We start from the raw sequence: 14,222 nt of genomic DNA on the forward strand, positions 1-14,222 counted from the left end.
TGCTCTGCAACCCAAAGTCTCTGCTGCGCCAAAAACCCATTAAGATAAATCTTATATAGAAAATTTTGCGCGCTTTATCTGATAATTAACCACAAGTTACCCTCAAAACTTACCATGGAACAAAAAAAAGAAGCAAACCTACCTTTTGACTGGGGCATACTTGAGAATGAATGGTTTTTTCCCCTTTTTATAAGGAGGAAGTATTAGTCCCAAAACCATCTTACTGCAATATATGTGCAGAAGGAAAGAGGAACAGAAACAAAGGAAGGCTATGGCTCATGAGAACAAGATACTAATAATTGGAGCAACTGGGTATCTAGGAAAATTCATGGTGAAGGCAAGCGTATCAATGGGCCATCCGACTTACGCTTATGTTCGCCCAATCAAACCAGATTCCGACCCTTCCAAGCTAAAGACACACGAGGAATTTAGATCCATGGGAGTCTCTGTGTTCCAAGTAATACAGTTTGTGCACCTTAGTTTCAATTGATATAGACTTATGGATGTACATCATACATAATTTGTTCACAGGGTGAGTTAGATGACCACGGAAGGCTTGTTTCAGCTCTGCGACAAGTAGATGTTGTCATTTCTACAGTCGGAGTTCCTCAATATCTTCACCAACTCAACATAATTAGTGCTGTGAAAGAAGTTGGCACTATAAAGGTATAAACCAAGCCCTTCCTTTACATATATGATATATGGTAAATTGGTAATCAACTAATCATGGATATGGCAATGTAACTATGTGCAGAGATTTGTACCCTCCGAATATGGAAATGAAGTGGATAGAGTAAGCGGGCTCCCGCCGTTTGAAGCTCTGTCCGAGAGGAAGAGGAAAAAAAGGAGGGCAACAGAAGCAGCAGGACTATCATACACTTATGTTTCTGCAAATTCATTTGCAGCATACTTCATTGATTACTTTCTCCATCCACGCGAGTCGCGCGACAATGTCGTAGTTTATGGTACTGGTGAAGCCAAAGGTGATTAGCAGTTTATTCTCATCACGCATTCAAATCCAAATTAGCTAATGAACTGATATTTTTAATTATATGTGTATATATATGTATATTATGTGCAGCGGTGCTGAATTATGAAGAAGATGTGGCTGCGTACACCGTTAAAGCAGCCACAGATCCAAGAACAGCCAATAGTGTCGTTATCTGCAGGCCCTCAAACAACATTGTCTCTCAACTAGACCTCATATCTATGTGGGAGACAAAGACGGGACACACTTGCGAAAAAGTTTATGTTCATGAGGATGAGCTCATCAAACTCACCCAGAGTAAGATATGCTCGATCCAACTCATCAAGCCCCGGGCCGGACTTTTGTATAAGCGGTTACAGCTTTATATGAAGTCCAAGTCCAGCCCAGCCTAGCCTGGCCCAACAAGTAAGAGAACAGGCTAGATGGGCCGGGCCTGGCAGGTCTCTTTGCCCGTGATCAAGCCTACACCTCAACTTCGGTTTTTTTTTTTTTTTTTTTTTGTAAGAAGTCTTAAGAATCTCAGTTTTTTTTGTCTCAATTATCCCAAATACTGAGATGGATGGACACACGATTTCATAGTCATCATATAAGGTCTATGATTTCACATGAATCATGTGTTCCATCACAACATTTGGGATTGCCTGAGAAAAACACTGAGATCCTAAATATTTTTATTTTTTTTATTGAAAATTGAGTTACGTAATTTCTTGCTTTACAGCTTTACCCTACCCAGAAAACATTCCGGCGGCAGTGCTACACAATATATTCATTCAGGGAGATCAAATGAGCTTTGAATTAAGTGGTGATGATTTGGAGGCATCAAAGCTATACCCTGATTACAACTACACTTGCGTCGATGGAATCCTTGATATTTGCTTGGTCAATCCTCCAAAACCCAAATTAGCAACATTAGCATGACTACCCTTTCAATATTAATTCCTAGCTAAATGTCAATGTTATTGTGTTTAATCCTTTGTTTAATGAACATTTGCTTGGACTTTGGTTTTAGTTAGTATTGTACAAAAGAGTACATGATGAAAAATCCCACATCAGACATGCCAATCTGAGTGATTTATAAACAACGATTCACTCTCTCACACAATGAAGATCTTTATTCTGTGCTTAAGGACCATGGGTTTAGTCTCAACGTGAAAAATATTGATTTGTAATGTTTGTGGTGGATTTTATAACAATATAAAGCGAGATCGAATTGAGAGATCGGCTGAACTACACCCAGCGGACACCTGTTGCTCAGCAGTTGGCATTCCAATCTCAACAAAATCAGTCAAGTTTTTAGCTTTGATTACAAGTCTCTTATCCAGTTATCCCCTACCAAGCCATTAAGAGTTCTGCAGTTTCTGACACACAAGAAATTGACCGTGTCTGCGGACCACGCTGGTATGTTCTATGGCGTGGAGTTCAACAATGACCTATTGATGGCAGCTAGACCTCAAGGAAATGTCCAGTCTGGGGTACTACTTCTTCAGAAGGACCAGAACACATTTACTAGGAATAACTCTACTATGAACTGAAGTTTCTTCATGAACCCCCATGTTACAACGTAAAAACACATTCGATGTGGATATTTTACAGACTGATCATGAAACAGTGAAAATGCAATACAAACAGCTACTCCTTAACAAAGAATGGTATGGAAGAAATGAAAACCCTAATGATAAATTAAACTATAAAGCTGGTACTCGTTACGAGTCTATGGTACAACATTTGCATCGAGGTAAGGTGCAGCGTCAACTCTATTGATCGTGTCAACTGTATCGCCTTTGGCGCAGCTACACTATGTAGGATCTCTAGGATGTTTGAACAAGGTATGGCTTGAGTTGACCTCAGATAAATTCATCAAACATAAGCCAGTGCGAGAGCCATGGATACCAAGACTGTCACGACTGAATAAAGAAGAGAGGAAGTTTGTCGGGAACTGGCATTTGGCAACCAAGGGTAAGAATCGGGAGGCGGCATGACGCAATTGTCTCCATTAAAATAAATCCTCCGAGGGAACGCCCACCCCTTTTCAAATGTAAAAGTTGATGTGTCCTTTTGGAAAAGCAGTTCTGACTGCACATTTCCGAGAGGACCAGCGGGCATCAGGAAGTCATTGTAGAATTTGACTCCCCACAACATGGCAGTATCATCTGCAAAATCATATTCCAAAATTCATGTGTTAGAAAATATAAAACGTTAACAGCTAAACTTGATAGAACTATATTCCTGCAAGATCCAACTTACTTAAGCCTTCATAAGGAGTTAATGACTTGTAATTGAAACTGAAAAGCTGGGTGAGGTTATCAAAGTTGGGATGCTGCACAACTATATTCCATTGTGAGTAGTTCATTCTGTAATTGAAATTCGTGATCGAAACCTTAACCCGCCAGTAATCTCTGTAATTCAGCTTAACATGCCAATGTATTCTGATTGGACACATATGGCTGGTACATTGAACCAAAGGAGTATTGCTATTTGCTGGTCCTGAAACAGCGGAAGCTAAAAATGACGAGTCGGGACTGCAATACACCAACAGGAGGAAGACCAAAGATAATAAGTTACAAGAGTAGCCCAAATGATGCAAGAAACTATCAAAATCGGGGTGTGGACAATTGGAAGGAGGCACATAAATAGTTTGGATTTGAAAGAGACGGATAAAAAAGAAAGACTTACTTCACACAGCTCCCAGGACGTGTTATGTTGTTCTGACATCCACAAGTGCAAGTTGGACAGTTCACTATTGTGTCATTGTAAAAGGAGGAGAGTGAAACACAGCAGGTTGGCGTCTTCTGAGCAAGGAATTGTGAATATGTGCAAGTAACATTCCAGGTCACTACCATGACATGTAGGCAAAAATTCAAAGAATTAGAACAACTGGCTTCAACTACAAAGAAATTGTTTACATAAACAATGAAGATCATTGGTACTCTCGCTTCATATTTAGTCCATTTGATGGATTCTAAGTCACTCATTTATAGCAATAAAAGATGATTTAGGAGAATATACAATGACTCGAAAAAAAAAAAAGCGCAACACTTGAAGCAAATAACTTACTCAGAGCTTGAGTCACTCTCCTTTTGTCTGGGGTTATAAATTTTGTTGGTCTTACAATCTTCGCAGGCCCACAAGTATATCCAGGTCCAGGTGCTTTCAAAGTGAAGTTCCTTGGCAACCTTACAGTTTTATTTGTAGTGCCGGCAGCACCCACGCTGACCTGAAATGCGCTCACTGCAGTGTCGGGATCCTGTGCCCATGAATTGATGACTCCGCCTTTACAGCAGTTTGCAATTTGCTGATTGTAAGGAGTTCCTGGTAATAAATCGACAACCGTTGGATCCTTCTTGCAGCAATGTGGGATGTTCCCTTTGAATTTTGAGCAGTCACCTTGCTCTGTGGTTTGGGCTCCCACCATGCTCCAAATAACCTCCTTTTTCGCCCATATCCACCCCAACGTCCAACCCGGTGCTTGTATATGCCGGTATTGCTGGAAGTTGAACATTGTAACAGTCGCCTGCCAAACGCAAATAAAAAAGAACATTGTTTGCAAATTCAAACAAATTTGGGAGAAAATAATAAAGAAAAAATGGTGACTGCAAAGTGTTTGATAAAAGTCCTCTACATAATGATCAAGAGTCTGAGCAAATCTGGAAAATCTACTTTATTAGGTTTATTTCCTCTTGAACTAGAACCATTTAATCTATGAATAGTACGCGTTATCTATGAAGATTTACAGATCTTACTAATACAAAACTAACACAAATACAAAGGCCTCTCAAAATGAATCAAACACTGGTTTGTCGCTGTAGATCTAGCAATACTTACAACATAACCATCCGGAGTCCAGCTCATTATATCCCATTTGATTGTGATATTCCCGTTTGGATCAAGAGCATCATAAGCTTCTGCAAAAAAGAACCAAGAAATTCAGCTCTCAAGAATCCTACATTTACAGTCAAAACATGATATATCACAATAAATATATGAACAGCACATCTGATAATCTAATGATTATAATCCAAACAAAGAAAACAAGATCATAATTTGAAGAGAAACATTAGAAGAGGAGAAAATGTTATTGTCACCAGTTTAAGAACAAATTGCTCCTTTTCTCCGGTACTCGAGCAAACCCATATACACAAACCAAGAACAGAATTTCCAAATCACGAAATTTCAGAACTTGAGGAGATAAAACTGAAAAAACAGGCTTTTTAAGCGAAGACTGACCTGTACAAGTAAATCTTGAGCAAGAAAGCGAAATGAAAAGCAAAGTCGCAAGGCTATTGAGCTTGGAAATGGATCCAAATGATAACAACAGAGACTCCATTTCTTGATGCAGATCCGTACTGTATTTATGAATTATGATATACTTAAGATCTGCATGAAATGAGTTTTATTGAGCAGAGTTGAGTAATAGAAGTCCACTCTGGTTATTGTTACAGAGAGACAGTCAGTTTCGCAAAGTCATTGGACAAATAGATACTCCATGCAAAGTGAATATACTATACTACCCTCTTGTAACTATTAAACATTTACTTAAAAAATGACAGAGAAGACGACCCATTTATGTCTTTTTGCTCTATTTCTGTCGGTGGAGACTTCAAGCACAACATTCATGAGCTGTCTTTTTTTCTTTTTTTATTTAATAATGTTTGTTGTCGATTCTCTAAGTCTTGATATTCATGTCCAATTGTCCACTAAATTAGTATAATTTTATTTGGTCATGTCAAGACAAAAGTCACATTAGAAAAAAAAAATTAGTATTATTATATGATATTTATGATTAGTTAGAACTTCGAAGGCCTTTATCATGCCGACATATATTCCATATATATTCAATTAATACTAGCAAAAATAAATCAAACTTTGAAACACATTAAAAATTCCATTTTAATACCATGCTTGAGCAAAAATAGACCTATAGGATGGTTAAAAATCATGGAATTGCACTAGAATAAACAATGACTTAATTAGTTAAGGCGTTACGTACTGCAAATAAGTGTGCAATAAGCCAACAACTAAATTTTTTTGGGGGTCGGATATGATTAGACATTATAAACTAGGTCACCTCATAATAATTGTTGAGTACTTGTAGAACTAGAGACATCTCTATAGGCCGAAGGCATGTAATTGCCTTATGCATGTGAGATAGGGAATTTAAGTTCCTAGAGTTTAGTGTGTAAGGTAGGGTTCAATGTAACCGTGTTTTGAATGAGTTCATCATCGAAAAAAAGATACTTATTAAGAAAATAATCAAGACATATATCTTTTAATGAAAATTAATTATTGTTTGGTGATGAGTGCTTACATTGGATTTTTTTGTGTTGTATATTTGAATTCAACTATAGGCGTGACTCCTTGATAGAGTTGTAGGGATATAAATTTAGAAGTCACAAGTTCATTTTTTGAAAACAATATCTCCACATATGAGGCTAAGCTCTGCGTAAATCTTGTCTGTTCCTAACCCCAATCACAATAAAAATTTGTTTGTTCCCGACTGCACTGACTATGATAATTTTTTGCTCAGGTTTGTTTACTTTTTACATTTCAATTCGACTCTGACATGATATCTTATAATTTGCTCATAAAAAATTATATATAAATAACTAGAATTTAATTTTTTTCCCGAGTAATTATTATACAAAAAATGTTGATATTTTACAAAATTATGAATAAGACGTAAAAATTAATGACAATAAATCTTTACCGTGGAGAAGTATGGTTTAGTTAGTGAGAATGTGAGGGATGCCCGAACTTTCAGCTCCAGTGGGCCACAAAGATGGGCTCTATATAAGCCCATTCATTGTCTACCACGTGTCACCACTCACCACAGAGCCGCATTGAGCCCATCGTAACATGAACAGTAGTCACTCTCTGTGGCTCTGCCGATGCCCTGTTCAAGTCTCTGTTTCTCCGTCCAGCATTTGCTCTTCTTTTTCTCTCTCAGCTTTTGCGTCTTGCATTGGCTTGTTGCGTGAAATCAGCGCGAGAAAGAAATTATCTTTCGGATTCTCTCTGCCTGCATTACCTGGAGAAAGAAAATCGCACTATCTCGAACTTTCTCATCAACTGAGAAAGGAACTTCTCCAAGAATGATGAGATGGGAAAGAGTGCAGGTACAACAATACCAGGTGATTAATGGAGATGCATCAAGGCCCGGGAAGAGGTGGGGACACACCTGCAACGCCGTGAAAGGAGGGAGATTTTTGTATTTGTTCGGTGGTTACGGCAAAGACAACTGCCAGACCAACCAAGTTCACGTCTTTGATACTGGTGGGTTTTCACTATGTTCCGTTGTTGCCAATTTTTCTATTTCCTCTCTTTATATACCAGTGCATCTCTGGGTTTTGCCTTGCCAATTAATGTGGTGACAAGATGGCATTAAGATTCATTTTCCTTTAAGAAAGTTATATTCTTTATGCACATGGGGTGTGTGGGGATCTGGTAACCATGGTTTTCCTTCCCCTGTCCCCCAAAAATTTTGAAACAAGTGGATATTTTGTCTCATCTTCCCTCTTCTCCTCCCTCACGCAGACACACACGCACAAAAGTTTATTCATCTCTGCGTGTGTATATAAATTTTAAGGGCAATTGTCGTTGACAACTTATGTATATCTGCACGTATGTATGAGTATGTATGTATATATCTACTTATGTGCTTGCGTTTGTTCTGTTGTCATAAATTGGTACCGTGAGGTTCATTCAATTTTTCATTCTCTCACTCTGGGTTGCTAACTTGCAGTTAAGCAGACATGGAGTCAGCCAGTGATAAAAGGCACACCGCCAACTCCGAGGGACAGCCACAGTTGTACGACTGTTGGTGACAATTTATATGTGTTTGGTGGTACAGATGGGAAGAACCCTCTTAAGGATTTGCATATATTGGACACATGTTAGTACTTCTTTGCTTTTGTGCACTTTGATTTCTTTGCATGTCACTGTCTCTTATTTCTACAGTTTTCCGTGGCACTGCGATATGAATTTATTGAACTATACTAGTAAGGAAAGTTGGACAACGGGGAAAGACATATGTTGTCTCTTTAAAATTTTTGTTTATGTGATATGTTTGATGCTTGAATTATGGAGCCAATATTTAATCATGTGATTTGTGTTGTGCATAACTCCTTAGCAACACACACATGGATTTGTCCAAGTCTAAGAGGTGAGGGGCCGGAAGCACGGGAGGGTCACAGTGCAGCACTTGTTGGAAAAAGGCTCTTCATAATCGGTGGCTGTGGAAAATCTGCAGACACGAATGTTGAAGTATATTACAATGATGTTCATATACTGAATACAGGTAACATATCCTTGTGTATATGCTTTATAAATGATGTCCAACAATGGTTTTTTTTTTTTGCCTCCACAGCACTCAGATCTATCTATCTATCTAAGTTGTTCCTGAATAGTAAAAATCTTTAGTCAGAAAAAGAAGGCGTAGAAAGTATCACCTAGAATGAAGATCTATGATCCAAATTATTGTTTTGTGTTTTCTTATGTGGCTACCTCCTAAAACAGTCCTGTAATAGTAAAATTCCTAAAAGCATAAGTCCATTTGCAATGAAGGCATGAAGCATGATGTGATTCTTGGAGACATCCGTTTGCCTGAAAAGGTGGAACCTATTGACATGGAATTCCGTGTTATACATGTATAATGGGACTTAACTTGGTCATTGTAGGAGTTGATTTGGATTGTGCACAGTTTTTCATTCGTGGATTGTCATAGCTTGGACGACATATGGAAAATAATTAAGTTGTAGATGAGATGTACATTAATTATCCTTGGGCACTCTGACATAGTGCAGGTTCTTGTCATTGTGGATAATGAAAATGCTTCTTATTCCTGGTCTCTCTTTCTCTCTTTCCTTGTAGATACCTTTGTATGGAAATGTGCAACGACATCAGGCACTCCTCCTTCTGCACGTGATAGTCACACTTGCTCGTCGTGGAAGAACAAAATCGTGGTGATTGGAGGTGAAGATGGACATGATTACTACTTGTCTGATGTTCATATCCTAGATGCAGGTTTTGCAGTGTTCTTACGTATCAACTCAACTTTAATGCATACAAGGATTGAATTTAGATAGGTTAGCTATATGTTGAAGATTCTTATGTTCTATATTTATTTTGGTATTGTTGTGTTTTCTAGATACTCTTATGTGGAAGGAGCTAAATACATCTGGTCATATGCTGCTACCTCGAGCTGGTCACTCTACTGTTTGTTTTGGCAAAAACTTATTCATTTTTGGGGGATTTACAGATGCTCAAAATCTGTATGATGACTTGTATATGCTGGATATAGGTATGTGTCTTTGTGTTCTTCTTCTTAATTAGCCCTCACTTGGATCTGGCCATGTTGGCGTGACATCTCTCTTATATAAGTTCTGCCAAATTTGGCTATCTAGATGATACAAAACTTTCTTGAAATATTTGATCTTGATGAAACTTAAGCCTATGATGCTCAAATATTTGTTGTTTTCTTGTTCTGTACTTTACCTTCTTTGTACAATGTTCTTGGTTGGCATTTTTTGTGCCCCTCAATTTTTCTTTTGCACTCAAAAAACATCATATCCAACCCTGTAGAGTAAACCCCGGATACCGCAAACCACTAGAATCATTTGAAATCCAAGACGAGTCAGGAGAGATTCTAAGTTTCTAACACAAGAACTTTCAGTTTAAGGCTGGTCTCAGATTCCCATTTCATTGGGCTTCCATGTTTGGTGCCATCCTTGTGTTTTTATGGACATTTTTATGTGGAACTGGTTAGATTTGTCATTGGATATGATTGCCTTTCTTCCTCAGATTACATTTGATCACTTTTTGGTTTCATTTTTTGACTCGTGTATTACACTAGCTGACGTGTATTGTTTGATGTACATCATATTGAGTATCAGTTGATTCTACATTTATGCAGATTCGGGTTTGTGGACCAAGGTCTTAACCACAGGTGACAGACCTTCAGCAAGATTTTCTGTGGCTGGGGACTGTTTGGATCCAGTGAAGGATGGCGTCCTCGTGTTTATAGGTGGTTGCAATGAGATTCTCGAGGCATTGGATGACATGTATTACTTGTATACAGGTCCTCTAGTCATGTGCCCCCTGATATTTGATTCTTTTTCCTCAAAATCATGAATAATTTTCATTTTAATGTGTCATCCCAATACCTCTCCTCTTTTTTAATTGTAGGGCTTAGAGATGAGCGGAGGCCTGAAAAGTTATCATTGAGGAAACAATTGAAACTAAAGTGCCAAGAACAAAATCTTGCACCCATGCATGATAACGCACTGACTAGAATTGAGAATAATCCTGATGTTCGTCATCCCATGGCCTTCATGGGCTGCGGCCAACCAGGTAAGAACCAGCTTACTCACTCTTTTGCCGCTTATTCATTTGTTAAATTGAATGGAATTTGTATTGAGATACATTCAGACTTCTCGTATCCCTAGTAACTATGAAATCAAGGATGCTGTAGTAAACACTACGTATACAAGACCAATTGTGTCAACTACTGATTTTCAGTCATACAGTTTTTTAATGCATGAGAGGATTTATTTTAAGCTTCTTAAGTGACAAGGTAAGTTAATCATATGCAAATAATGGCTGTCTTACTCTTGCAACAGATGTGTTACCTGAGTTTATGGGATATTTTTTGGAATAGAAAATGAATGAACAGCAGCAGGGAGGTGCCAAGAAGAATAAGGTTCAAAATCCTCTCTCGTTACCTCCCCAGCGAGCCGAAAAAGGTTATTGTGAAATCATAAACACTCCACCCATCTAAAAGCCCTGTTGTTTCTCTCCGGCCAAGTAGTCCAGCGTGTCAACATTGGGATTAAACAAACAAACCTTTATGGTTCTTTGATCTGGATGGGCTTGAGAAAATACTCAATTCCTCCTTGATACTGCCATAAGAAACCCACCAGATGTCCAGATTTCCTCTTATCATATACCATAATTAGGCAGTCCATTTGCAGTGTAAAAGAATATGGTTGACTTCACCCTGTATGCCTTGCCTCATGTAATGTTTTGCAAAACTCAACAAAAGTATCCAGCTCCCAGTTTTTTTCATGCCTACTACATTAAATATCCCAACACACTTCTCCATCAACTACCCTGCTCAGATCATCAACTGGCATTTCTTGGTTCCTCACATTAACAAATGGATCAGGATTTGCTCCTCATTAAGTCTCCCCACACAACACATCTTCCCAAAATCTCATTTTCTTTCCATTCCCCATCTTGATTATGGTCTTAGGAACCCAATCTCCCCATTCTTTCCTAATTTATTTCCAAACCCCAACTGCCCTAGCCCCTCTAACCTCCCTAGTGATCCACCCTTTGATCCAACCCATACGAAGAAGGCTTTTATTAAACAGAGTTAGAGAATTAATCCCCGATCTACCATGTTTTATATGCTTCCGATAACCAAGTTTATGACCAGAGCAGAGTGAGAGCAGGAGTTGTGAAGTCTCCCAAGCATTTGCATGCATTCTTCCACCTGATTCCTCACCAACCTTTTTTTATTTTATATTATCACATATTGTTTAAAATCACCTTTGCATTGTGCTGGATGCCATGAACCATATTTTACAGTACTTTCTGCTGCTGTCTAGAATATGTATTTGGGTTTTCACCTGAAGATTGTAGTCGTTTGACCATGTATGCTTGGCCACCTAGATTATGTCACGCATGGCAGAAGCAATTGTTTTTGGGTTCGGATTTATAAATGTATTTAGAGATTTAATATACTGGTAGTGTTTTCCCAATAATTATTCTGCATCAAGCATGTAATACACTCTAGAAATGTCACTTTGGGGAAAATTGATAGTGCCTTTTCAATCAACACCATTTCAGGCTGAATAATGTTGTTGTCAGAGGCATAAAAGTGTGAAGCAAAAAAACAGGTTTAGATGTAGTGATATTTGCATAGGGATGTTTACTTTTTTACTTGAAAGAAATTGTTACTTTTATGGCAGGCAGGGAAAATCTTCCATTGAATCAGGTGCATCCTCTTCAAGGAAAGAAGACATTTCAAGCCAGAGTTACTGAAAGCTTGCCACATGGATATACTATTGAAACATATATAGATGGAAAGCCCCTTCGTGGAATATTATTTGCGAATGGTCCTAGCTCTCCCAACTTGGCTAATTTTAATTCCTCTAGGTGAGGATTATGGTCATAGATAGTTTGCTTGCTTTGGCAGTTTACCCGAAGTGAATTTCTAATTTTCTATGCACTTTGAGTGAGTGCTGGTTATGCAGTTTTGCCTCACTATTTTATTCCTACATCAGGAAAAGAGCTGGAGAATTTGATGGTGATGTGTCAAATGGTGATCACTGTAATAAATCAAAAGCTTCTAGAACCCTCCAGCAGGACTCCTTGGGACACAAACAAGCATATAACCTGCCAGGGAAGGATTCCTCATTGCAGGAACCCAAGGCAGAAGCTTCTGCCGCTGCTCAAGATTTGAAGAATCTGGCTCCTTCTAATAATGTTTCTCGGCTTCCTGAGGTCTACTCTCTTTATAAGTTTAATAGCATATCATCATTTTCTTCATTTCAGATCGATTGAAATTTCCTGGCTATTCCCTACTCTGCAGTGAGATAAGACGATAAGTCAAAGAATCCACGAATGCTTGGCTTCTGTATCATCATCATTTGTTCTGTAGAAAATTTTAGGAGCGTTGTTCCTGGGTTCTATTTTTCTTGGTAAAAATAGCACGTTTTTGACCATGGATTTTTTTTTTCTGCTCCTATAAAACTTTGAGAAGGTTTTAAAATTTCTTAAAATGGGATGCTTTTGTCAAATCTTGAAATGGGTGTTTGCAGAGGATAAGGGATTTCTTTCTGGTTTTCTGCCAATACTTAAAAAGTTAGTTGAGCAACTATTTTAAAATTTGGAACTTTTTGCCCTTTTTGCTACATTTTGACTGTATAGCATCTTTTTGCTTCTGTGAATCTTTAATTATCTGACCATCTCCATGGTTGTTCGTGAATCTTAAATGTCATTTGAATGTCTGATTCTGCATGTATGTATTACTTTTGCAGTGCAAGGAAAAAAACTTGATGTAGTCATTTGGATTTTCTGCAGTTCCGAACAAACCCAGAATCATCTGTTGCTTCTTCCCTGAATCTAAATGATGCTAGGAAAAATGCAACAGATTCCACCTCTAAAGTTCTGAAAGAGCATTCCGACTCATTGCAGGATTCCATGGCTTCATCCTTAGGTCAAGGTATTACCCTCAGAAGTCAGAAGCAATACATTGGTTTTGTGCAACTATATTTGTCATGCAAGAAACCAACTTTTGGAATAGGTTGCCTCGCCCTATGATAACTATAAAAACTTTCTGATTAGCTGGTCAACTTTCTTACATGTTGGCAGATGACAGGACAGCAACCTTGGGAGATCAGAACACTCCAGCATAATCAGTTTGATCGTTGAACAATTGACCTTTCTGAATGCTCCTTCCACATATCTGAACATATATGAGTAGATAGCCCCTGCCACAAGTACATTTATCTTGAAGGCAGTCATAGTCACATAGATGCATTTGACTGGTGAACCATACAGAATCTGCTCGCTAACTGAGGTGATGCCGCCTACTAATATAGTCTCCATTTCCCCTCCAAATTTACAAAGTTTCCTTTCTAATTCAAGCATTTTCTAGTTTCCACAGTTAGTTAACCGTAGACATAGCTGGTAGTTTTGTTCAAAATGATGTCTTCCTCGTTAGTGCTTCCGATAAGACTGCGGTTAAAGCACAAGGAAAGATGATGTACAGGAAGTTGGTGAATGTTATGGGCATCTTTCCTTCCTTGGAAACAAAATACCAGAATGTAGCTGCTTTGAACTATTTACAGATATTGCTTGCATTTCCTGTTCCCAGAGAACAGTTTGTAAAATGCTGAAGGCTCAAAAATTTATGAAGTCTGCGATAAGTTTTCCCATTTGGCTTTGGCAATTCGATGGTGAATGCATTGTTTTGTATGAAATATAAAAGAAGTCTGCAGGCCTTGAACTCCAAATATCTTTTACTGAAGATTGAAACAAGGAGGTATGTGGGACGACCTTGGCAGTATGTGATTGAGAGAAACATGCTAATGATCTATTAGTTATGCTAATTATAATTATAATATGAATTATGCTAATGATCTATTGGATTCTTGGTAGAGTTTAGTAGGTATTGTAATTATTTTCTTAACCCAAATTAATATTATCTTTATTTTGTTCTCAACAACTCTAC

General features: G+C 38.1%; 3 protein-coding genes across 8 annotated transcripts; 2 read left to right on the forward strand and 1 right to left on the reverse strand.

The window, feature by feature from the left end:
* The first annotated feature begins 10 nt into the window (after nt 1-10).
* LOC120017119 (isoeugenol synthase 1-like) lies at nt 11-1,996 on the forward strand. Of its 3 annotated transcripts, XM_038870205.1 has the most exons (6): nt 11-44; nt 241-457; nt 532-666; nt 755-983; nt 1,082-1,285; nt 1,707-1,906. In XM_038870205.1, exons 2-6 carry the CDS (start codon nt 272-274, stop codon nt 1,904-1,906), a joined length of 954 nt encoding a protein of 317 aa, XP_038726133.1. In that variant the 5' UTR covers nt 11-44; nt 241-271. The 3 variants fall into 3 exon arrangements, with proteins under 3 accessions (XP_038726133.1, XP_038726132.1, XP_038726131.1); XM_038870204.1 differs by lacking the exon at nt 11-44 and having other exon boundaries at nt 62-457; nt 755-965; nt 1,707-1,996; XM_038870203.1 differs by lacking the exon at nt 11-44 and having other exon boundaries at nt 66-457; nt 1,707-1,996.
* A 499-nt stretch (nt 1,997-2,495) lies between these two features.
* Nucleotides 2,496-5,425, reverse strand: LOC120017239 (protein COBRA-like). Its single transcript, XM_038870400.1, has 6 exons — nt 5,213-5,425; nt 4,811-4,890; nt 4,043-4,499; nt 3,662-3,821; nt 3,233-3,507; nt 2,496-3,138 (listed from the first exon to the last, which is right to left on the reverse strand). The coding sequence occupies exons 1-6, from the start codon at nt 5,310-5,312 to the stop codon at nt 2,846-2,848; spliced, it is 1,365 nt and encodes a 454-aa protein (XP_038726328.1). The 5' UTR covers nt 5,313-5,425; the 3' UTR covers nt 2,496-2,845.
* Nucleotides 5,426-6,795: 1,370 nt separating this feature from the next.
* On the forward strand, nt 6,796-14,180 carry LOC120016216 (serine/threonine-protein phosphatase BSL3-like). 4 transcript variants are annotated; one of them, XR_005471930.1, is made up of 12 exons: nt 6,797-7,258; nt 7,728-7,877; nt 8,115-8,282; nt 8,855-9,007; nt 9,132-9,284; nt 9,897-10,061; nt 10,169-10,333; nt 11,956-12,142; nt 12,271-12,490; nt 13,070-13,211; nt 13,361-13,568; nt 13,656-14,180. XR_005471930.1 is itself a non-coding variant. In XM_038868875.1 (11 exons), the coding sequence occupies exons 1-11, from the start codon at nt 7,078-7,080 to the stop codon at nt 13,402-13,404; spliced, it is 1,677 nt and encodes a 558-aa protein (XP_038724803.1). In that variant the 5' UTR covers nt 6,796-7,077; the 3' UTR covers nt 13,405-14,180. The 4 variants fall into 4 exon arrangements, 2 of the variants coding, with proteins under 2 accessions (XP_038724803.1, XP_038724802.1); XR_005471931.1 differs by having other exon boundaries at nt 13,713-14,180; XM_038868875.1 differs by having other exon boundaries at nt 6,796-7,258; nt 8,855-8,956; nt 13,361-14,180.
* The last annotated feature ends 42 nt before the right edge of the window (nt 14,181-14,222 follow it).

Source organism: Tripterygium wilfordii, chromosome 15 (assembly GCF_013401445.1).
Source record: "Tripterygium wilfordii isolate XIE 37 chromosome 15, ASM1340144v1, whole genome shotgun sequence".
In the NCBI taxonomy this organism is placed as follows: domain Eukaryota; kingdom Viridiplantae; phylum Streptophyta; class Magnoliopsida; order Celastrales; family Celastraceae; genus Tripterygium; species Tripterygium wilfordii.

What these genes read in the sequence shown, in the direction of transcription:
- LOC120017119 (XM_038870203.1), top strand. Translation starts at nt 233, where the DNA reads ATGTGCAGAAGGAAAGAGGAACAGAAACAAAGGAAGGCTATGGCTCAT. An exon ending in AAGAAGTTGGCACTATAAAG is followed by an intron (nt 667 to 754) that starts GTATAAACCAAG and finishes AACTATGTGCAG; the next exon opens with AGATTTGTACCCTCCGAATA. An exon ending in GCTCATCAAACTCACCCAGA is followed by an intron (nt 1,286 to 1,706) that starts GTAAGATATGCT and finishes CTTGCTTTACAG; the next exon opens with CTTTACCCTACCCAGAAAAC.
- LOC120016216 (XM_038868874.1), top strand. Translation starts at nt 7,078, where the DNA reads ATGATGAGATGGGAAAGAGTGCAGGTACAACAATACCAGGTGATTAAT. An exon ending in TGTTCATATCCTAGATGCAG is followed by an intron (nt 9,008 to 9,131) that starts GTTTTGCAGTGT and finishes TGTGTTTTCTAG; the next exon opens with ATACTCTTATGTGGAAGGAG. An exon ending in GGCTTCATCCTTAGGTCAAG is followed by an intron (nt 13,212 to 13,360) that starts GTATTACCCTCA and finishes ACATGTTGGCAG; the next exon opens with ATGACAGGACAGCAACCTTG.
- LOC120017239 (XM_038870400.1), bottom strand. Translation starts at nt 5,312, where the DNA reads ATGGAGTCTCTGTTGTTATCATTTGGATCCATTTCCAAGCTCAATAGC. An exon ending in GGACTCCGGATGGTTATGTT is followed by an intron (nt 4,500 to 4,810) that starts GTAAGTATTGCT and finishes TGCGTTTGGCAG; the next exon opens with GCGACTGTTACAATGTTCAA. An exon ending in GAGAGTGACTCAAGCTCTGA is followed by an intron (nt 3,822 to 4,042) that starts GTAAGTTATTTG and finishes ATGTCATGGTAG; the next exon opens with TGACCTGGAATGTTACTTGC.